Here is a 21,752-nt window from a genome sequence, read left to right on the forward strand (position 1 = left end):
TTTGTGTAACAATTTGCCCTTCTAAATGGTTAGAGATTGTAAATACGTTTAACAGCTAAAAGAAAAACACATTTATTAAACTGTTTAAATCCTAAGTCATTATTATTGAGATTGAGACCATTTGACCAGAATTTAAGAGGAAATTATTGGTTCAATCAAAGGTTAGCTTTTTCCATCTGCTGCATGTGGTGTCCAGCAGAAAACAGTGAGACTAATATGTTTATATCGGTTGTATTATGAATGAAAATATCAACTTGGTAAAAGTTTATAGACATCCTAAGACTTATGGTTGCATACATTAAGGTTTTATCCTACAATATGCAGGAGCGCTAACGCTAAAGTCAAACTTGTTAGTAAAGCTGAGCTTCTTAACCTTGAAGCTGTGATTTCCAGACAGACAATTTAGTGCCTAGTGCTGTCCACTGACAACAACTGCCTCTGCATTAGAAAACTTAGTTTGACAGCAGGTTTGACCGTTCAAAGCCCAGATAATAAGACTAAACATACTGTGTTTCTTTGATGGGGGGTAATTAAAGGGACATACCCTCTAAATGCATAACAGTGACACATTTTTCATGCTTACATCATTGGGTGTTGTGCAACCTCCGCCAGCCTATCAGATGTCCATTCTCTTTGTAGGAGGCTTGACTAACCAATAGCCAACAAGTGAAAACTGCATTCATTCATTAACTGTGTGTAGAAAAGAAAAATTAAACAAATAACAGGACTTCTTACGCAACAATAAATCATAGATTTCTAATATTATGAGAGCTGCTATACTGACTTCTCTTTCCAGCTATAACCTAGATTTAAATTTGAATAAAACTATTTGTATATGACTTTCCAGAAGAAAGGGACAATAGAATATAACCTGATATAGCCAGCATGAAATACCACATTAAAGTTAACTTTAACTGAGCCATAGTTTTGACCAGTAATTTGATATGTGCATCATTATATACATGCTCAGCCCAGTAACAGGAGATTGCAGAGTCCTTGCAGTGTCTACGATTCAGTATATACTCATTATTATTATATGAAATTGTATAATTTCCTTTTGCTGTGGCTGTGGCTGTGGCTGTCATTTGCACAAGAACAGTGAGACAGGGCAACTTACCTTGTTGAGAGGCTAGAGATGCATTTATTTCGCAGCAAAGTTAGGTGTTTGCGCCCTCTGCTGGTCCAAACCGGGGTTTACTAGGGCGTTAAACGTGCCAGCTTTTAAAGATGCATTGATTTAATTTCATAAAAATAGATGAACATTGTACTTAATGTTGCAAGTATTTTGAGAATTGTACATCACAAATCATTTGACTCTTAGTGAATCAATTAAACATTTTAGATATTTTATATCAGTGACTCCAAATGTTGGGGTCCCAAACCCACTTGAGAAGTTTGACCATTCTCAGCTGGACAGCATACATGAGACATGAGAATGCCTGATTAAAATGTAAATAATGGCCAATATTTAATATCCTTCAAAATTCATTTTTATGCTGTACTTTTTCCTTTAATTATTGTGACTTTTTTTAATAAAATTGTGTGCCACAAGTGGCTTTCATCTTGTAATCAGACTGACAGGAAAAGGGATGGAGAGAAGAGGGAAAGATACGCAGCAAAGGTCAACGGGCCGAGACTCGAACCTGTGACGGCTGCGTCGAGGACTGTAGCCTCTGTACATGGATCACCAGCTTTACCCCTGGGTCACCGCTGCGTTCTAATTAGTGTCACTTTGATGAGGGTGTGAGAAACAGTTCTCAGACTATGGTGTAAGGACCACAGTAAATATATGAAGCAAATATTTCCAAATAGCAAATGTATGAATGTTTCATGACATTCAAACTGCCACAAGTTCAACTTAAATGTTTGTTACTCCAATTGTGTTTTAAACTATAGATAGCCATATTGGATTTAGAGTTTGGGGTTGGTCAGACTTTTGTGGGCACCCCTAAAGACTTCAAAAACAGGTTAAAATATTTCTTTCGTTCTGTTTTTGTGACATAACACAACAAAAGGAAAAGCCTTACTCCTGCTGTAGCAATGTTGTAAAACATCTTGACAGCATGGTGGTACTTGGAACATCTAGTGAGGCGGTACTTGCAATGAAAGGTTTGAAAACTACTACTTGTCGCATTGCCCAAATTTTCACTACAACGGATTTCCTACAAGTTCCAGTATTGACTATGTACAACATCCACCAAGCAAAATTGCTTTTCTTTGGAGAAATGTCTTTAATCAATCACAATCCTAAATTTAGTAAAACATTTATTTACCAAAGACACACTGACTAACTACAGTGTAAATGGTGAAAAGTGCACCTCACTTAAAAACAGCTTTAAACGCACGCAAAAAGCTTCAAAGCCCAGATAATGAGACTAAACTTACTGTGTTTCTTTGATGGGGGGTAATTAAAGGGACATACCCTCTAAATGCATAACAGTGACACATTTTTCATGCTTACATCATTGGGTGTTGTGCAACCTCCGCCAGCCTATCAGATGTCCAGTCTCTTTGTAGGAGGCTTGACTAACCAATAGCCAACAAGTGAAAACTGCATTCATTCATTAACTGTGTGTAGAAAAGAAAAATTAAACAAATAACAGGACTTCTTACGCAACAATAAATTATAGATTTCTGATATTATGAGAGCTGCTATACTGACTTCTCTTTCCAGCTATAGCCTAGATTTAAATTTGAATAAAACTATTTGTATATGACTTTCCAGAAGAAAGGGACAATAGAATATAGCCTAATATAGCCAGCATGAAATACCACATTAAAGTTAACTTTAACTGAGCCATAGTTTTGACCAGTAATTTGATATGTGCATCATTATATACATGCTCAGCCCAGTAACAGGAGATTGCAGAGTCCTTGCAGTGTCTACGATTCAGTATATACTCATTATTATTATTATATGAAATTGTATAATTTCCTTTTGCTGTGGCTGTGGCTGTGGCTGTCATTTGCACAAGAACAGTGAGACAGGGCAACTTACCTTGTTGAGAGGCTAGAGATGCATTTATTTCGCAGCAAAGTTAGGTGTTTGCGCCCTCTGCTGGTCCAAACCGGGGTTTACTAGGGCGTTAAACGTGCCAGCTTTTAAAGATGCATTGATTTAATTTCATAAAAATAGATGAACATTGTACTTAATGTTGCAAGTATTTTGAGAATTGTACATCACAAATCCTTTGACTCTTAGTGAATCAATTAAACATTTTAGATATCTTATATCAGTGACTCCAAATGTTGGGGTCCCAAACCCACTTGAAGTTGTGAATCTAAAAGTATTTGGTCTTGACATCATCTTCAGGAGTCAACCTATTAGCAAAATATGTCAATGCTAAAATCATATTTACACAATAAATACTGCAACTGATAAAATACTACTTGGAAATTGATAAAAAACTATGCATTGGTTGTCAATCTTATTTTTGTTCCCCGTTTTGATCTAGCTTTCTTGTAATGCTTGTACACTCAATCAATAGTCTGGGTCACACGTCTCATTGTTATTTTGTGGGTCAGCAGCTGAAAAGTTTGGGAAACCTTAAACTATATTATTTTAACTTATATAGTTGAAATATAATTTTAGTGTTAACAAACTGCCATTAAGTTACTTAAACTACAGGTAGACTAAGTTTATGCTGATTTGTTTTTATAAACAATAGCTGAAAATATATGGTCAGTTTTGATCTCAGATACAAAGGAAAACCCGCTGACCTGTGATGCCTTTTTCACAGATAAATCTAATATTTAACCCAACAATATCCAAGCAATGATTACGTTAAGCCAAGTGTTATTGTTTTCACTGATCTAATTTTAATAGAGTTGTATATGGGTGACGTTCAGTTTCTCTGAGCCAATACATCAGTTGTTTTTTTTAATAAAATGTAATATATAATATTTTATTATATCATTAAATAATAAAATAAAACTGACTAAACAAAAATAAAAAAGCAGTTGTTAAATAATGGTTCATTTATTTAGGAAAAAAACTATCCAAACCAACCTGGCATTATGTAATTTTACCCATAACCTAATAATTGGTAGTGCTACCCTTCAAAACAACAGCAGCTGACATCTAGTATTGCCTGGCATCAAGTCTTCTACATTGCATAATTGTTTTAATTCAGCCACATTTGAGGTATTTCAAACATTAAGGACATGTTAAAGGTTATTATGCAACAGCAGCTCCACTGGATTTAAGTTTAGAGCTCAATGTGTAGTGTAGTGTATTATATGTTTTTTTTTCTTTTTTGTCATTCAAAAGTGGACCTTTGGAAAATTGTCCTGCTGCATAAATAAAGCTTAAGGTCACAAAGTGATGACTGAAGATTCTCCTTCAGGTTTTTCCAGTGAAGTAGAATTGATGGTTCCATCTGTTTTGGCAAGTTGTCTATCATATTTGACTCTCAACATGATGTTCTTTTACTGAAATAGTGTTAATTAGATGCCAGATGCAATGGGACACGGGCCTCCCTTTCCAGTAAATGTGAGACAGGTCTTTTAGTTATTTTTGCTCAGCTATGTTTTTCATGTTGGAGCTCTCTTATTGGTGACATTTTGTCCTGGCTCTTATTGTAGAAAAGTGAAAACTGAGGCAATTGCAGTGCTTCGATGTTGTTCTGGGTTCTTTATGAACTCCTTGAGGAGTTGCCGAAGCAATCTTTTACTGATGTTGGTACCACTACCAACTCCTATGAACGTTTACCACTAATAGCTCTCATTGTGGTTTGCTTAAGTCTCAAAGCCTGAGAATTGTCCTTGTTGGCCTTTTTGAAGTGATAAATGTCAGTCACTATTTCTGATGTGTTGTTGAATATCTTTAGATTAGGGCATTATGTGTTGCTTAATAAGATCTTTAAGCAAACTTGAAACTGTGAGGTTCTGTTTAATTATGTTTTTTTTATTGATCCTCAGAGTGATAAAAAAAAAAGAAAATCTGTAAGGGGGCAACTTTTCACAGCATGGTATTTCATTTGCAACTCACTATGGATAAGCAGTTATAGACAATCTGGGTACAAATGGAAGAAGCCAAAGAAGGTCCCTGCCTCAAAATTTCTTGTTTTACATTTTTGAAAAAAACAAATGCTCATATTTAAATCTCCCTAATAAATTCCAGCTGTATGGTAACTCCTTTTGATACACGGTACCAAGATGTGCATAAAAGGGGAAATGGTTATCATCTCCTTTTTTACTTAATTAAATAATGACCCCATTATCTTGAAAATGTTTTACTTGATAACACTGGTCATAACAGTCGATCCTCGGCTTTTAAAAATGAAATGTCAGCCAATCAGAGTTTGGCGCAGAAACTACCCCAGATTTAGAACAATAATTTTGTTTTAGTCAGGCACCCGAGCGGACAACCCGTCAGTCTTTAACCTGCACATGCGCGGAATGAAATTTCTCTTTCTCGGGAATCGCAATGGCGGACGCAGAGTGAGTGTTCGCCTCGGTTTTAAAATCTAAGCACATCCAGTCATCTTATAGTTTCAACTTCATGTATTATTGCGTATTTGAGCATTTTAGGTCTTATACAATTAAACGATTAAAGTATTGCTGGAGAGTGATTTTTAGTTTGTGTTTTATGACTATCCAGATAGTGTTGGCAGAGCAGCGTACAACATGGCTGCTATTTGGTCTCCTATTGCTTCCTAACTAATTTCATATATATATTTTTTGTGTGTTAATGAGGAGGGAGATGTGGAAAACTTGTAGATTAAGCCACATAACATGTTCCTCGTAGCATTATCATCGTATCAAATTTAATAGAAGCCGGGCTAGCTAGCTAGCACTACAGCGGCTTATTTGAGCTGTTTCAGTTGAGCGACTTAGCGGCTGTTATGTTAGACAGTGTTGACGTTTCTTTTTTTCATCGACACTGATTTAATTACTATGTCCCTATGTCCTGACAGAAAAAAGGTTCCGGCGGTCCCTGAGAGCCTTTTAAAAAGGCGAAAGGCCTTCGCCGCCATAAAGGCCATGCGTGTCAAGAAGATACTGGCTGAGAAAAAGGTAAGTTTAATTTGGCAATTCGGCTTCTTCATGTTGTCTTTACATTCTTAGACCGAAAAGTAGCATTGTGAATTGTTTCAGCATGTCAGTATTCTGTTTAGGTCCGTAAGGTGACCAGGAAACTGATCTACAAGAGGGCTGAAAAGTACCACAAGGAGTACAGGCAGATGTACAGGCGTGAGATCCGCATGGCCCGTACGGCTCGCAAAGTGGGGAACTACTATGTGCCGCCTGAGCCCAAGCTGGCCTTTGTTATCAGGATCAGAGGGTACGTTGTTCTTCTTGTTGTAATATAGTGGTGGTATGACATTAACATGGACTGCTGCAGTTGCAATAATTGTTCTCCGGTTTGTTTTGGTTCATGGTCGGTTCTTGCTCAAAGCCTGTGCACTATTTAGTAATTGATGACTTGCCACTGAGTGGTCTTACTCAATTCAGCCTTGTACATGCAAGATGTAAATTAGTTTTAACTTTGTTTTGCTAGTTTTGGAATGACATTAAGTCTATATAGAGTTCTTACCTTTTTAAGAGTAAATATTTCCCTGGTTTGGATAAATGTGAAAACGGGAAATTTTGGAAATATCACTTAGCATTTCACAATTAGCTGATTATTATTATTATTATTTTACTTAATCTGCTTGCTTTTTATGTTTAGCTTAAAAACAAGGCAAAAAACCCCCCACATTTGTCCAATGGTCCCACCACCCATCAGTCAGTTGGTCCATCCAGTTATTTATCCATTCACACGTGTCACAGCCGTTTGTTCAACTGTCTATTCATTCACCCATCAAGTCGTCCATCCACCTTCACATTCATTGATCCATCAGTCTGTCCATCCATTAGTTTACCTAGTTCTCTCAGTCTACTTTTTACATGTCCCATATTTGAAGCTTCACCACTTTAGGTATATCTAAATTCATAGTGAACTTTTCTATTTTCATTTTAAGTATGGGCCAAAAAACAGATCAAAAAATTTGAAACATGGAAAATTAAAAACAATATGTAGGAATGTTAAATATAGTTTCTTTTGTCATGCATTCCCTAGTGCTGTGTCCAGGGTTGTGGGTCATCTCAAGTGTTATTTCATGGTCTGATGGCAATTTTGGAGCTGTTGATCTTGCTTCAAATTGAATTTTAAATAATAATCTCCACAGTCAACAGTTTTATATTTGATTTAAGAACCTAAAGGCATAGTATCCCAATTATTCTGCAATTATTGAAATAAATTCTGTTAGAATTATTAGATGTTTGGAGAAACATTTAATTTCACGAACCTTTAGCAATCACTGGAAGTGAGCTAAGATGGTTGAAAATGTAATTGGAGAGCAACAGATTTTAATTTTTAAATTTTTTTTTTTTTTACAATGACATTTAAAGTAGTGGTCCATGTAAAACTAAGAAAAGTGGTTAATGATGATCATTCTTTCCCCGACTTATCGACAGTGGTGAAAAAGTTACACTAGCCAATATCTTTCTGAAACCACTATACATATTGCTATTTGATGGTAAAAAGTTGGGATTGCTCAGAGACTAATTATCACTATGCTTTTCAGTATCAATGGTGTCCCACCAAAGGTCCGCAAAGTTCTGCAGCTCCTCCGTCTGCGCCAGATCTTCAATGGTGTGTTCGTCAAGCTGAACAAGGCTTCTATCAACATGCTCAGGATTGCAGAACCTTACATTGCTTGGGGGTAAGAGTTTAAGTGTTGAATAAAGATTTTTAATTGTATTTTTTGGAATGTGGTTAATGATGCTGAACTTTTTTCCCCATCATATCGACCATGGTGAATACTTGTTGAAACTAAGCCAGTTTTGTCTGAAACCACATTCCAAGCCATTTTGTTTGCGTTAACTCGCTTTGCATTTGATTGGAACCTTTTTTTTCCCCATGATGAAAAAAGTATTTTTCTGTAATTTTTGAAACAATCGTGTGTCTTGAATGTCAAGACAACTTTGTATCAGACTCATTTCTGAGAGCAATGAGGCATGGCAGTATATGAATCAGTCCATTATCAGAACTGTTTGCTGTAGATAAAATTACATTTAAACAAAGATCAGACTTGGCAATATGACTGGTCAAAATTTAGGTTTTTACTTTGACCTGTTAATCTGTTCCTATATGGCATGACATCTGAAGTTAAGAGATACATGTTCTGTTTTCATACCTATAATCTCAGATCAAGCTTTTTCTTATTTTAGTTGATCTTTGGTTGTTTAAAAACAGTGTTTCTGCACAAGGGTGCTCAATCAGCACAATATTTCTCAGTACCCAGTCCTTACAATAGCTCCTCCATAAACATCTTAAAAGCTCAGATTAGTAATTTTTACCAATATATTTTGTTTTTCTTCATCTTAAAACAATTCTGCATTCAATGGATATTAGGAGATATTTATTTGGATAACAAGTTAAAGACTGAAAGCTTTCTTATTCGATTTAAAACCTTTTACAATGGACTTAAAGGCATTATTAGGCAATGTATGTGTTGTAAGGGAAATATGTAACTTTGAATATAAAATTAAGGAACAGGAAAGTGTATGGACAGAAGAATTAGACGCTTGGACAAGTCTCCTCAGAAATGGAAAAGTATCGTAATTCCCTCCTCAGATCTGAACCACTTGTCTTATTATACCACCTAAATGCAAATCCTTAAGCCTATAAAGTTAAAATGATACCTTTTAGAATATGCTAATTTGACTGGAGCTAGCTGGGGACAGTGATGATAAATGCACCTTCAGTGTTCATAAATGTTTGGATTCACATGTGGTAAGACCGTGTTCTTTAATGTGCAAAACATATTTTGTCCAGAGCTTTTCTGATGTGCTGTGAACATAAAAGCAAAAAAGCATTGTTCTTGGTGTTTTACCTCTTAAGATCTAACCAGATTCTGGGTGTTTTAGCTTTGTGGTCCAGAACCCTGTTCCTCGAGGCCCACTGTCTTGTTCCCTTCTGCAACCTACAAGATGCAGGTGATTAGGTCATAGCAGGCTGCTGTAGAACAGGAAACATGCAAGACGATGGGGACTACTGTTGTGTTGGGTTAGAGAAGTCCTACATTTTAAAATGTATTACGGGGTACGGTGTAGCAGTAGAGCACGCTACCCATATATGGAGGCCTCGGTCCTCGATTCAGCTGTCCTGGGTTTGAGTCCCAAACCTGGAGGCCTGTGCTGCACGTCTTCCAGGTCTACCCAGGTCCCTAACTGATGACTTTTGAAAAATAACTAAAAATAAAGGCCACTAGTGCCACAAATAAAAACTTTAAAAAAAAGTTGTATGATACCAAAGCTGGGTTCATTGTTTTTGAAATGATTAAACTCGCATTAAACATCACCAATGTAATGTCAATTGTTGAGTATACAAACTTTCCAGTGCTGTTAAGAGTTGACTTTATTTTTTTACTTCTCTGATTACTGTCAGATACCCCAACCTGAAGTCTGTGCGTGAGCTCATCTACAAACGTGGCCACGGCAGGGTAAAGAAGACGCGTATTGCCCTCACAGACAACGCTTTGATAGAGAACGCCCTCGGTATGCATCTCTTTCCACACAAACTGAAAATCAGACCTTTTTTGCTTTTTATTTTTTGGTGCTACTAAGTCTTTGATATCAAATATCTTTCCACAACCTCTTCAGGTTTTCCAATTGTCCTGGCTCATAATGTGGTTAATGATGTACACTTTTTTCCCCGTCTTATCGACTTTGGTGAAAAAAATAAACATATTTAGCCAGTTGTATCTGAAACCACATGCCAGTTGTATGTATTGTTGTATTGCCAGTGAATTGAGTAGTTGTAAACCACTCCCTTTATTCTGCAGGCAAATATGGCATCATCTGTATTGAGGACCTTATTCATGAGATCTACACAGTTGGCAAGAACTTCAAGTCCGCCAACAACTTCCTGTGGCCATTCAAGCTGTCATCACCTCGTGGTGGTATGAACAAGAAGACCACACACTTTGTGGAGGGAGGCGACGCTGGCAACAGGGAGGACCAGATCAACAGGCTGATCCGAAGGATGAACTAAACTTATGGTAAGCTGTAGGAAAGCCATGTAGCTCTTGATAACAAACTCCTCAGGTGTGCTTAATGATGCATAATCTTTTTTCCCCGTCTTATCGACTATGGTGAAAATCAGTTGTTAATAAGCCAACCAAGTCTGAAACCACATCTTTGTAACGACTGCCTATTGTTATTACCGTGAGTTTGTCCTCTAACAATTTGTTTTTTCCTTTGTTTCAGGTTTTCTAAGGACTCGAAATATACAATAAAAACCTGTAAAAAAAAAAAAAAAAACAGTTGTTCACATCTGTGTCATTACATTATACACTAGTTTCCATTATGTTTACTGTATATTGACATGCATACTAATTTTGGGACATTGTCAGTTAACGCATATGCATTAAGGTTCCAGATTTACTCAGCCTAAAGATCCAAATTTGAACAGAATAACTTATAATTACTGATTGTTATAAAGTAAATTTAAAAACAGGCTGTTGAAACATTTTTGAACAGTGTTCTAAGATTGCAGAAAATCATCCACATGAATCAAAATTGACTTGTAGTTGGACCGAAGTCATTCAAAGTGGTCAAATTGCATTGTAAAGATTTCAGAAAACTGAATTGAAAGTAATTTCTTTGTAAACGATTTACAAATGGACTTAGAATTTTAAATTGTCTTTAATGGCATAAGAAAACTTTCATATTTTTCACATTCACTGTGAACGGCAATTGTAAATAAGTGGATTTAAAAAAAGATTTCATAGATATATTTCAAAAATATAGTTGATAGTCATAAATGCCAAAATATGTCTTAGAATTACTGTTCTTAATGCGATCTAAAAACAATCTTAAGTAGTTAAAACATCCAGAGTTGAACAAATTTGCTTACAGTTGCAGTCATAACTCCCATGTATATTAAATCCACAACAGTCCATCTAAATGTAAATGGCTCGACTTGGATTTGCACTGTCACAGCTGCATTATCTTTTTTTTAAATAAGGTAATCTAAAAACGGATAAGCATTGGACTTATTTAAATTACATTCTATCAAAACGAGAACATTGTGTGATCCTAAAAATCCCATCTTAGCAAGTTAGGAGTCCAGTGATTTAAAAACAAAATTTTGTTTTCATACTAAAACAGTTATTTCTATTCCCTTCAATTTAGCCTCAAATGCAATTAATAAAAAGACATTTTATTTTGTAAAGTTTGGAAGCCACTGCGGAGCCATTGATGTGTTTCTATAGTGACGCAGTGGGCTTTTACTACACTGAGCTGCAGCTTAGCATCTCTGCTCAGGGGTAGCTGGAGTCAACGAGCCTTGTACTATGGAGAGGTACATTTACTCACCATAAGGTAATGTCCGCGGTAGGTGCAACACGATGACCTACCAGATGCCTACCGCCAAAGCTTTCATATCCAAGGGAAGCCTGAGCTACGGCTGTGCGGCTCCCGGATACCTGACATACAACAGCTTCAGAATGGGAGCAGGTGGAGGACGTGCCGCGTTAAGGCCAAGTCAGATAAGGAAATTCCCTTTAATGCAGCCTCCTAACAGTGAGTCGTCGAGCTCAATAAAATAAACCAAAAATATACGTTAAACGAGCTTTCCTGAGCATTTTGTCTGTTGTAGGGACTCCGAACGACAATGCCTTAGTGAGCGGCTTCATAATTAAAGGGTAAGATGTCATATTTACGTCAAGTGCCATGAAATCCAAACGTCTGATTTAATTTATCACAAATGGTTAAGCTCGTCTTTACTGCGTTTGATTTGTCAAAAATGACAAGCATGTTTGTTTACACCATGATGTCACGGTTTAGTCGCACTGTACAGCATGACGTATTGCTAGCTGTGTGTAGGCTTCTGCACAAACAGTAGGAGAAGGACCTATTTGCTGATTCTGTTTTCTGACGGACACGAAAAATCCCAGATTTTTACTCTAGGTTCATTTTATTGTTGACACTTATCTAATAACCCACAGAAAGAAAATTATAGAAATGTAAAGTGTATATATTTAAAAATGCACATCTTCAGGTTTGTAATGACAACACGTTTTCTGAGATGTTGCAGACATCTCCATGTCTTTGTATTTCTCCTTCAGTTTTGCCTTTTATTCCCTTTGGGGACATTGTCATGTTGGAGAAATCTGTTTTCAGGGTTCTTGGAGAAGGAAGAAGCATCTTGTCCAGGTTTGTCAAGCACCCCAACCTGCACTCGGTCTCATGAAGGGGTCCAGTTGCCTCAGCAGGACTCGTCCCAAAGCAGCACTTCCTCCCAAGCCTTCTCCAGTTAATTTAGATTTTCACTGGGAAACCTAAGATGTACCTTGCAGAACAATGTGTTGCCATTGGTGTTCTTGTTAACTGTGGTCACAGCTGCCTTCGGATCATGAAAACAAAAATACCGGTGTAGATTTAGTATGATCCCTTACATTTTTTATGATCACCCTTGCCACATAAGGTCAGATCTTGGATTGAGCTCCAGGCTGAGGGTAAATTATGCCCATTTTCTATTTCTTCCATTTCCAAATAATAAAAACAGTTGATGCTGACCCACCAAGCCCCTTGGTCATGGTCTTGTGTCCCACTCCAGCTTTGTGCAGATCTACGTTTGTAAAGTCCTGTACCTACATGGGGTGAAAGGCCATTCGGAAAAGAAGTCAATAATCCAAACGCAACATTAAAAAAAGCCAGTTTTAAGGACAAAGGGTTTTATTTCTAGAAACATATTCTGGGTCTAACGGAACTGAAGTGTTCAACCAGAATGACCATTAACCTTTGGAGGGAAAAACTGGGAATCTTGCAAGCCTCAGAACTCCATCCCAACTGTGAAGTACAGGTATGGCGGCGTCATGCTGTGGGGATGTTTTACTGCTGGAGGAACTGGTGCGCTTCATAAATTAGATGGCCCTATTAGGAAAGATGATTATGAGAAAATATTGAAGCTAAATCTGGAGACCTCATCCAGGAAGTTGAAGCTTTGGGCTAAACGAGTCTTCTGGTGGACTTCACAAAGTCCTGATCTCAGTCCTACAGAACATTAGTGAGCAGCACTGACTCAGACCAGTTCTGTCAGGAGGAATGGGCCAAAATTCCTAAGAAAATTTTGTCTAATTTTATGTCAGACAGCGAGAGAAAGAGGCGATGTGTCTGCTTACAATGTATGTAAATATCTGGTTTTAACTGTATTTCAATCAGTGATAGTTTGGTTTTATTTAGTGGATAAACTTAAATCAGACAACAAATATCTCCAATACTGTATGTTTGAGTTAATAGTTTTATTCATATTATTAGTTTACGTAGTTAAAGAAAAATAGAGTATTCTGTTTATTCTGAAAATATTTGACTGAGAACTACATTTTAAAAGTAGCTTCACTTTCACGTTATAAACATTTACACCTCCCTCAAATAAAACTAGAGTCCATATTTGCTATAATATTCTGACGAGTTTTCACGTGAAGCTTAAATAAGTGTTTTCCTTAATGTTTTAAGACCTAAATGTATTTCATGATTCCTTATACAGTGGGGAGAACAAAGTATTTGATACAATGCCGATTTTGCAGGTTTTCCCACTTGCAAAACATGTATAAGTCTTTAATTTTTAATCATAGGTACTCTTCAACTGTGAGTGACAGTCAAAAACAAAAATCCAGAAAATCAATTGAGTAATTTTTATGTGATTAATTAGCATTTTATTGCACAACATAGATATTTGATATAATACCTCCTGTAGTTCTTGACGAGGTTTGCACACACTGCAGCCGGTATTTTGGACCACTCCTCCATACAGATCTTCTCCAGATCCTTCAGGTTTCGGGGCTGTCCCTTTTCGATTGGGTTCAGGTCTGGAGACTGGGTAGGCCACTCCAGGACCTTGAGATGCTTCTTAAGGAGCAACTCCTCAGTTACCCTGGCTGTGTGCTTCGGGTCGTTGTCATGCTGGAAGAACCAGCCACAACCCATCTTCAGTGCCCTTACTGAGAGAAGGAGGTTGTTGGCTAAGATCTCCTGATACATGGCCCCATCCATCCTCCACTCAATATGGCACCGTCGTCCCGTCCCCTTTGCAGAAAAGCATCCCCAAAGAATGATGTTTCCACCTCAATGCTTCAAGGTAAGGATGGTGTTCTTGGGGTTGTTCTCATCCTTCTTCCTCCAAACACGGCGAGTGGAGTTTAGATCAAAAAGCTCTATTTTTGTCTCATCAGAACACATGACCTTCTCCCATTCCTCCTCTGAATCATCCAGATGGTTATTGGCAAACTTCAGATGGGCCTAGACATGCACTGGCTTGAGCAGGGGAACCTTGCATGCGCTGCAGGATTTTTGAGACTTTGGTCCCATCTCTCTTCAGGTCTTTGACTAGGTCCTGCTGTGTAGTTCTGGGCTGATCCTTCACCTTCCTCAGGAGGATTGATGCCCCATGAGGTTAGATCTTGCATGGAGCCTCAGACCGAGGGAGATTGATCATCATCTTAAACTTCTTCCATTTTCTTATAATTGCACCAACAGTCGTTGCTTCTCACCAAGCTACTTGGCTATTTTTCTGTAGCCCATCCCAGCCTTGTGTAGGTCTACTATTTTATCCCTGATGTCTTTAGACAGCTGTCTGGTCTTGGCCATTGTGGAGACGTTGGAGTTTATTTGATTGTGTGTGTGGACAGGTTTCTTTTATACAGATAACAAGTTCAAACAGGTGCAGTTAATACAGGTAATGAGTGGAGAACAGGAGAGCTTCTTAAAGATGAACTAACAGACCCGTGAGAGGTGGGATTCTTATTGGTGGTTAGGTGATCAAATACTTATGTCATGCAATAAATGCAAAATAATTACTTAAAAATCAAACATTGTGATGTTCTGGATCTGTGATTTAGATTCCGTCATTCACATTTGAAGAGTACCTATGATAGAAATTAAAGACTTCTACTTGCTTTGGAAGTGGGAATACCTGCACAATCAGCAGTGTATCAAATACTTATTCTCCCCACTGTATACAGGTCCTTCTCAATATATTAGCATACTGTGATAAAGTTCATTATTTTCCATAATGTAATGATGAAAATTTAACATTCATATATTTTAGATTCATTGCACACTAATTGAAATATTTCAGGTCTTTTATTGTCTTAATACGGATGATTTTGGCATACAGCTCATAAAAACCCAAAATTCCTATCTCACAAAATTAGCATATCATTAAAAGGGTCTCTAAACGAGCTATGAACCTAATCATCTGAATCAACTAGTTAACTCTAAACACCTGCAAAAGATTCCTGAGGCCTTTAAAACTCCCAGCCTGGTTCATCACTCAAAACCCCAATCATGGGTAAGACTGCCGACCTGACTGCTGTCCAGAAGGCCACTATTGACACCCTCAAGCAAGAGGGTAAGACACAGAAAGAAATTTCTGAACGAATAGGCTGTTCCCAGAGTGCTGTATCAAGGCACCTCAGTGGGAAGTCTGTGGGAAGGAAAAAGTGTGGCAGAAAACGCTGCACAACGAGAAGAAGTGACCGGACCCTGAGGAAGATTGTGGAGAAGGGCCGATTCCAGACCTTGGGGGACCTGCGGAAGCAGTGGACTGAGTCTGGAGTAGAAACATCCAGAGCCACCAGTGCACAGGCCTGTGCAGGAAATGGGCTACAGGTGCCGCATTCCCCAGGTCAAGCCACTTTTGAACCAGAAACAGCGGCAGAAGTGCCTGACCTGGGCTACAGAGAAGCAGCACTGGACTGTTGCTCAGTGGTCCAAAGTAGTTTTTTTCGGATGAAAGCAAATTCTGCATGTCATTCGGAAATCAAGGTGCCAGAGTCTGGAGGAAGACTGGGGAGAAGGAAATGCCAAAATGCCAGAAGTCCAGTGTCAAGTACCCACAGTCAGTGATGGTCTGGGGTGCCGTGTCAGCTGCTGGTGTTGGTCCACTGTGTTTTATCAAGGGCAGGGTCAATGCAGCTAGCTATCAGGAGATTTTGGAGCACTTCATGCTTCCATCTGCTGAAAAGCTTTATGGAGATGAAGATTTCATTTTTCAGCACGACCTGGCACCTGCTCACAGTGCCAAAACCACTGGTAAATGGTTTACTGACATGGTATCACTGTGCTCAATTGGCCTGCCAACTCTCCTGACCTGAACCCCATAGAGAATCTGTGGGATATTGTGAAGAGAACGTTGAGAGACTCAAGACCCAACACTGTGGATGAGCTAAAGGCCGCTATCAAAGCATCCTGGGCCTCCATAAGACCTCAGCAGTGCCACAAGCTGATTGCCTCCATGCCACGCCGCATTGAAGCTGTCATTTCTGCCAAAGGATTCCCGACCAAGTATTGAGTGCATAACTGTACATGATTATTTGAAGGTTGACGTTTTTTGTATTAAAAACACTTTTCTTTTATTGGTCGGATGAAATATGCTAATTTTGTGAGATAGGAATTTTGGGTTTTCATGAGCTGTATGCCAAAATCATCCGTATTAAGACAATAAAAGACCTGAAATATTTCAGTTAGTGTGCAATGAATCTAAAATATATGAATGTTAAATTTTCATCATTACATTATGGAAAATAATGAGCTTTATCACAATATGCTAATATTTTGAGAAGGACCTGTAAACCTTTTTCATGTCCATAAACTGATATTTACATTTCTTCAATCTATATAGGACACCAAACTTGACTAAAGAGGACAAAGGAGTGTCACAGAATATCAACCAAGGGAATGATATCTTTGGGAGGCACTTTCTGTTTGAGAAAACATGTAAGTAGTGAATGAAATGAGTCTATTTTTCTCTAATCTGATGTAGGTTTTTACTGTTTTGTTGAAGTTGAGCCTTGTAGCTGGAATATAAACTCACTGCCAGTAGGTGGAGTTGTTATCACACGAATAATGTGCAGCTCCATTTCAGTAGATACTTGAGAAATCAAGTTACAGATAAAAACACATGGTTGCTTGCCTATTTTATCTCTTAATGTCCTGATTAGGTGCAAAGTTAGAGAGGACCAGAACTGTGATTCCTCCACTGCCAAGAGACAACAACGGGCATCACCCTGCTAACCTGCACCCCTTCAGCCTCTCCAGCGAGCTTCCCAGCATACATTCAGGGAGACCTATCACCCTGGGGTAAGCAGTTCATCAACAAGAATGTATTAGCTGTATTCTCCAGTATACATTTTTAACTGTCTTTAACTTTAACTTGTCTCTTACAGGGTGCATCCAGCTATAAGACCATGGACAGCTAAAGACCCAACTAGTTTATTTTTATTATTTGAAGACACGTACCATATCTGGATAGAATGTTTTTAAATAGATTCCTTAGGTTTAATAATACACTTTGTTTTCTTGTTTACCGCTTTACTCAACATCAGTCTGCCTTCATTTTCAAATAGCTCCTTACAGTTTTAGTTAGGGAGCTCATTGATTTTTAGTCTTTTAAGTATTATATATGTATTAAACACGACCTTTACCCCTAGTACGGCGAGACACCAAAAAAGAAAGTTAATGTGCAGTGCCAAACATGCAGTGCTTTGCTTAACACAGTGGTTTTAATATTTTTATTTTCTTATTGTCTCCCAGTTTCCCTAGAAGCTATGAGGTGAACCCCAATCCCACCGTCCTCTTTCCCTCCACTTTTGTCCTAAATAGCAGGAACACTTTGTTGGTGGAAGGCAGGAAGCTCAGCAGGTATTTTGTTTTTGTCTTTCTAAACTAAATCTGACTTCAGCAATCAAAAATGGTGAGGTATTTCCCAGCCCAGTGCCACCTCTGCTGTCCTTCTGTTTTGCAGGCCGAAGGTGCATTATCCAACCCACAACCTAGTGACTGTTAAAGACAATCAGAAAAGTACGTTTTGATGAGACTCTAGAATCCTGCACATGGTTTGACTGTTGAAAGGGCATTTATCATTTTCACCTTTTTTTACAACCTAGCTCACAATAGTTATGTTCATTTTAATGTCCAAACTTGAGAAATATGTAAAAATGAAAACAATCCAAACACAAGGCAGTCAAGAACACAACCAAATGTTGCCGAAGTGTGATAAACGTATGAAACACTAAAGTTGGCTATCAATGCATAACAAAATGGACGCTCAAGAAGCTAGTAGTAATTTCAACGGCTACACCTTCAATGTGAGTACATAGTGCGAATATTTAGATGGCCATTTGGAAGTGAGGAGGAAGAAGTCAGGAGAAATGTTTTCTGAGAGTGGAGACTGAACTAATCGACACACCCAGGGATTTAAAAATTTTCTGTGGAATACCCTATCTGGTTGTAATTCAGTAAAGTTGTAAATGACCTCTTGGAACCAAACTTTTAATTTGAAAAACTAAGATTAGTGCAGCATGCAGGCAGATCCCTGCTCTGGTTCTGAACGTTATTGGTACTCTTTAGTGCATAGGTGTGTGGCAGCAATCCCCTTTCTTCCAGCAACCAGAATACTTTACATTAGTGAGCTGTGGATGGAAGCAGCTGAAATTCCCATTTTTTTCACTTAATTCTTCCATGTTTTACTCAGAAGAGTTTAGCTGTGCTGCAGTCTTTTACCTATAAAATGTTATTTTGAGGATGCCCGTCACCCCACTGAAACCCGTCTACTGGGAGTGTTTTTGATGCGCTAAAGTCACGTCAAGGTAATGCTATACATGTGATGGTCGGAAGGATGGTCAAACCCTGTTACACAATTTGTCATTCATTTGGCTCAGACACTAAGAAAAATGTGTCACTGTTTATGTTCATAGGGAACACAAAATGGAAAGCGGTTATTGATCTATTTTAACAAAGTGATACGTTTTCTGTTTTTAAAATGTTATGTTTGCTCTTAGCTGGCTAACTGCTGTAGCATACTTGGCTATGTTTTCATTTCAGTGGACCTATCATAATGTCACCTCTTATTCTTTCTATTCATGCTTCTCTCTGTCCTTCTTCCTTCTCTTGGTTGCCTTCATGCAGGCCAGTCCTATCCAGACCCAATTGTCGGAGCCCCTCACTCTTTCATCCACCGGATTTCTGAGCTCTCCTCTTTGGAGGGGGAGACTGTGAGACAGGAGAAGCTGAAGAAAATCAGAAAATCTAGAAAATATCCGTCCTGACAATCACCACAATCTGAGTCGTGGCGGCCCAGGATTAAAACTTTTGAGTCTGTGCCAACAGCTGAACAAAATCAAACACTTAGAGCACCGTTTTCATTTCACTGGCTTGTTCTGACAGCGTGCCTGTCCTCAGTGATACTGTTTGGCTGCTTAACATGGCTGCTTCTTACCTTTTGGGATTCCTGACTCTTCTTCAGTGATGACACGTAGCTTTAACTCAGCATTCTCAATGACTATGGCTCCTGATGATGACTTTAAAGAAGATAACTTGTAGACTCTCATTTGTCAGTAGTTTTTCCCTCCACATCTGCATGGAAACATGTTTTATTTATTTCTCTAATGGCTTCTATTGGGCATAAAGCAGTGCTGCCATGTTTCTTTCTGTATGCTGTGGGTGCTGTCTGACTTGAGTCAAAAATACACCAGTGTTACCGAAATTTCAACATATTTTTGCTTTGCTTACTAAGTGAAACACACGTGGACAATTGGCATAGTCTAGCTAAACTCTTGTGCCTTGTTAAAAGTCTTCCTGAAATGAAATAAATTTATTTTTGTTATTCCAAAGATGTTCTATTTTTCTTTCTAATCTCCAGTATGTGCTAGAAAAGGGACAGACTGACCATCACAACAGTCAGAATGTGCTAAATTCTGCACTGAAGCATAAAATGCGTTCTATGCCCTCAAAACAGCAGGAATAACATACCCACAGATGCCAGAATGTGGTATTTTCCCACATAATGCATTGTTTTACCGCTGCATGAACTGCAGCTTGTTTCTCTGCATAATGTTGTTCATTGTTTGTGGCAAATATGGATGCCATAGCAGCTGTCTTTTTGTTTGGAGAAAAATGAAAGCTTTTATTGTATTTAAAGCATTTATTTTTTTGCTCTACTTAAATATGAGGTTAAAATTTTGATCTGGAAATTAGCTGACCAATGGGTAAGTTATTTGTTTTTCTTACTTTTGTTTTTAATTTTATTTAAAACGACATGGTGTAACTGAGCACAAATCTCAGCTGCATTCCTATTACAGTGATGTGAAAAAGTTAAACCCTAACCACAGTAGAACAAGTAGAAAGAGGCAATATGTCAAGTACTAAAGTTGGATTCAGGATTCTTACAGTCCTGGGAAGTCTAGTAAGTATGGAACTGACATTGATAATATTCAAGGTCTGGATAGGTATGGAAAACAGAAACTCTATTATGGCAAAACATTTTCCTGTCGTTTTTCATTATTCTAATATATAACAAAAATCTGAAATTCTAAAAAAGTTCTGAGTTTTTTTACTCAAATTTATATTAGTAACAGGTTCTTTATCTAGATCATTTTTTCTGTTACTGAGAGAACTCACAGATAAATGCATACCTAGTTCAGAAAAACATTTTTCATCACATTTTTCTTTTGACTGGACTGGGAATTCCTTTTGGATAAGTGACCTTTGACTAAACATTTTTCAGTGCTTTGCAAAAGTATACATACCACTTGAACTTTTTCACATTTTGTCACATCGCAACCCCCAACTGCAATGTATTGTATTCTATTAGGATTTTATGATAGATATGCAAAGTAGTAGATAATTGCGAAGGGTACATGGTTTTCAACCAATTGTGGCATGCATCTGCATTCAGTGTCTTTTACTTTGATAGCCCTAAATAAAATCCCTTGCAACCAATTTCCTTCAGGTGTCTCCTGGTTATTAAACACAGTCCAACCGTGTTAACTATAATTTCAGGATAAATCCAGCTGTTCTCAAACCAGAGGTTTGAAAACATTAGTGAACAAACAGCTTCATAAAGACCAAAGAACACAGCAGACAGGTCGGGGTTAGGTTCTGGAGAGGTCCAAAGCACTGTTCGGTTATAAAAGATAACACTGTCCATCAGCTAAAAATGAAAAGGGAATGGCCTACTAACATACCAAAACATGGCTGTCTACCTAAATTAAGAGGCCGCTAAAGGAGAGCATTAATTTGACAGACAGCCAAGAGGCCCATGGTAACTGAAGGAGCTGCAGGAGTCTACAGCTCATGTAGAATAATCTGTTAACAGGACAAGTATTAGTTAAGCAATCCACAAATCTGGCCTTTATGGAAGAGTGGACAGAAGAAAACCAGAAGAGATCCTGTTGGGAGTTCGCTGTAAGCCATTTAGGAGACACAGCAAACACGTGCAAGACAGTTGAACTTTTTGGCCCACATGAAAAACACGGTGTATGAAAACTAAAATGGCATATCACTACACCATCTCCATTGTGAAACACGATGGTGCCAGCCATCATGTGTTGGGAATGATTTTCTTCAGCAGGGATAGGGAACCTGGTCAGAGTTGATGATGGAGCTAAATGCAGGGTCTGGTGATATTGATAAGATTTGGTCATACTTTCTGCTGTGTATTTTAAAGCCTGAAGGGGCGCCATGTCAGATGACAAATGTGATAAAGTTTTCTCAAACACAACACTGACATTTTGGATCTGTGGCCAAGACACCCCACATATCTACCCTTCACTCAGAACCCCAGATCAAGTCTTAAAAAGCAAGTGGATAAACAGAACCAATCAAATTGTGATCAACTCCAAGGACTAACAAAGCACGAATGAGTCACCATCATTCAGGATTTAATTCAGGAGTTCATATCTAGTGTGCCAGATAAAATT

At 38.1% G+C, this 21,752-nt stretch overlaps 2 protein-coding genes and 4 non-coding genes across 7 annotated transcripts; all 6 read left to right on the forward strand.

Annotated features, from left to right (window-relative positions):
• The first annotated feature begins 5,384 nt into the window (after window positions 1–5,384).
• On the forward strand, window positions 5,385–10,311 carry rpl7 (ribosomal protein L7). Its single transcript, XM_047349909.1, has 7 exons — window positions 5,385–5,442; window positions 5,919–6,018; window positions 6,120–6,286; window positions 7,572–7,709; window positions 9,437–9,546; window positions 9,834–10,049; window positions 10,258–10,311. The coding sequence occupies exons 1-6, from the start codon at window positions 5,429–5,431 to the stop codon at window positions 10,040–10,042; spliced, it is 738 nt and encodes a 245-aa protein (XP_047205865.1). The 5' UTR covers window positions 5,385–5,428; the 3' UTR covers window positions 10,043–10,049; window positions 10,258–10,311.
• On the forward strand, window positions 7,419–7,505 carry LOC124858539. The gene has a single exon (XR_007035868.1). It is a non-coding gene; the product is annotated as a small nucleolar SNORD12/SNORD106 (small nucleolar RNA).
• Window positions 7,756–7,847, forward strand: LOC124858535. Its single transcript, XR_007035864.1, has one exon. It is a non-coding gene; the product is annotated as a small nucleolar SNORD12/SNORD106 (small nucleolar RNA).
• On the forward strand, window positions 9,675–9,766 carry LOC124858537. The gene has a single exon (XR_007035866.1). It is a non-coding gene; the product is annotated as a small nucleolar SNORD12/SNORD106 (small nucleolar RNA).
• On the forward strand, window positions 10,095–10,187 carry LOC124858538. The gene has a single exon (XR_007035867.1). It is a non-coding gene; the product is annotated as a small nucleolar SNORD12/SNORD106 (small nucleolar RNA).
• A 155-nt stretch (window positions 10,312–10,466) lies between the features above and the next one.
• Window positions 10,467–20,772, forward strand: si:ch211-171b20.3. Of its 2 annotated transcripts, none has more exons than XM_047349907.1 (7): window positions 10,467–11,574; window positions 11,651–11,696; window positions 16,676–16,770; window positions 16,995–17,133; window positions 17,587–17,694; window positions 17,798–17,853; window positions 18,946–20,772. In XM_047349907.1, exons 1-7 carry the CDS (start codon window positions 11,400–11,402, stop codon window positions 19,098–19,100), a joined length of 774 nt encoding a protein of 257 aa, XP_047205863.1. In that variant the 5' UTR covers window positions 10,467–11,399; the 3' UTR covers window positions 19,101–20,772. The 2 variants fall into 2 exon arrangements, with proteins under 2 accessions (XP_047205863.1, XP_047205864.1); XM_047349908.1 differs by having other exon boundaries at window positions 18,961–20,772.
• Window positions 20,773–21,752: the final 980 nt, after the last annotated feature.

Source organism: Girardinichthys multiradiatus, chromosome 21 (genome assembly GCF_021462225.1).
Source record: "Girardinichthys multiradiatus isolate DD_20200921_A chromosome 21, DD_fGirMul_XY1, whole genome shotgun sequence".
Taxonomy (NCBI): domain Eukaryota; kingdom Metazoa; phylum Chordata; class Actinopteri; order Cyprinodontiformes; family Goodeidae; genus Girardinichthys; species Girardinichthys multiradiatus.

What these genes read in the sequence shown, in the direction of transcription:
- rpl7 (XM_047349909.1), top strand. An exon ending in TTTGTTATCAGGATCAGAGG is followed by an intron (nt 6,287 to 7,571) that starts GTACGTTGTTCT and finishes TATGCTTTTCAG; the next exon opens with TATCAATGGTGTCCCACCAA. An exon ending in TTTGATAGAGAACGCCCTCG is followed by an intron (nt 9,547 to 9,833) that starts GTATGCATCTCT and finishes TTTATTCTGCAG; the next exon opens with GCAAATATGGCATCATCTGT.
- si:ch211-171b20.3 (XM_047349907.1), top strand. Translation starts at nt 11,400, where the DNA reads ATGACCTACCAGATGCCTACCGCCAAAGCTTTCATATCCAAGGGAAGC. An exon ending in AGCGGCTTCATAATTAAAGG is followed by an intron (nt 11,697 to 16,675) that starts GTAAGATGTCAT and finishes CAATCTATATAG; the next exon opens with GACACCAAACTTGACTAAAG. An exon ending in GAAGGCAGGAAGCTCAGCAG is followed by an intron (nt 17,695 to 17,797) that starts GTATTTTGTTTT and finishes TCTGTTTTGCAG; the next exon opens with GCCGAAGGTGCATTATCCAA.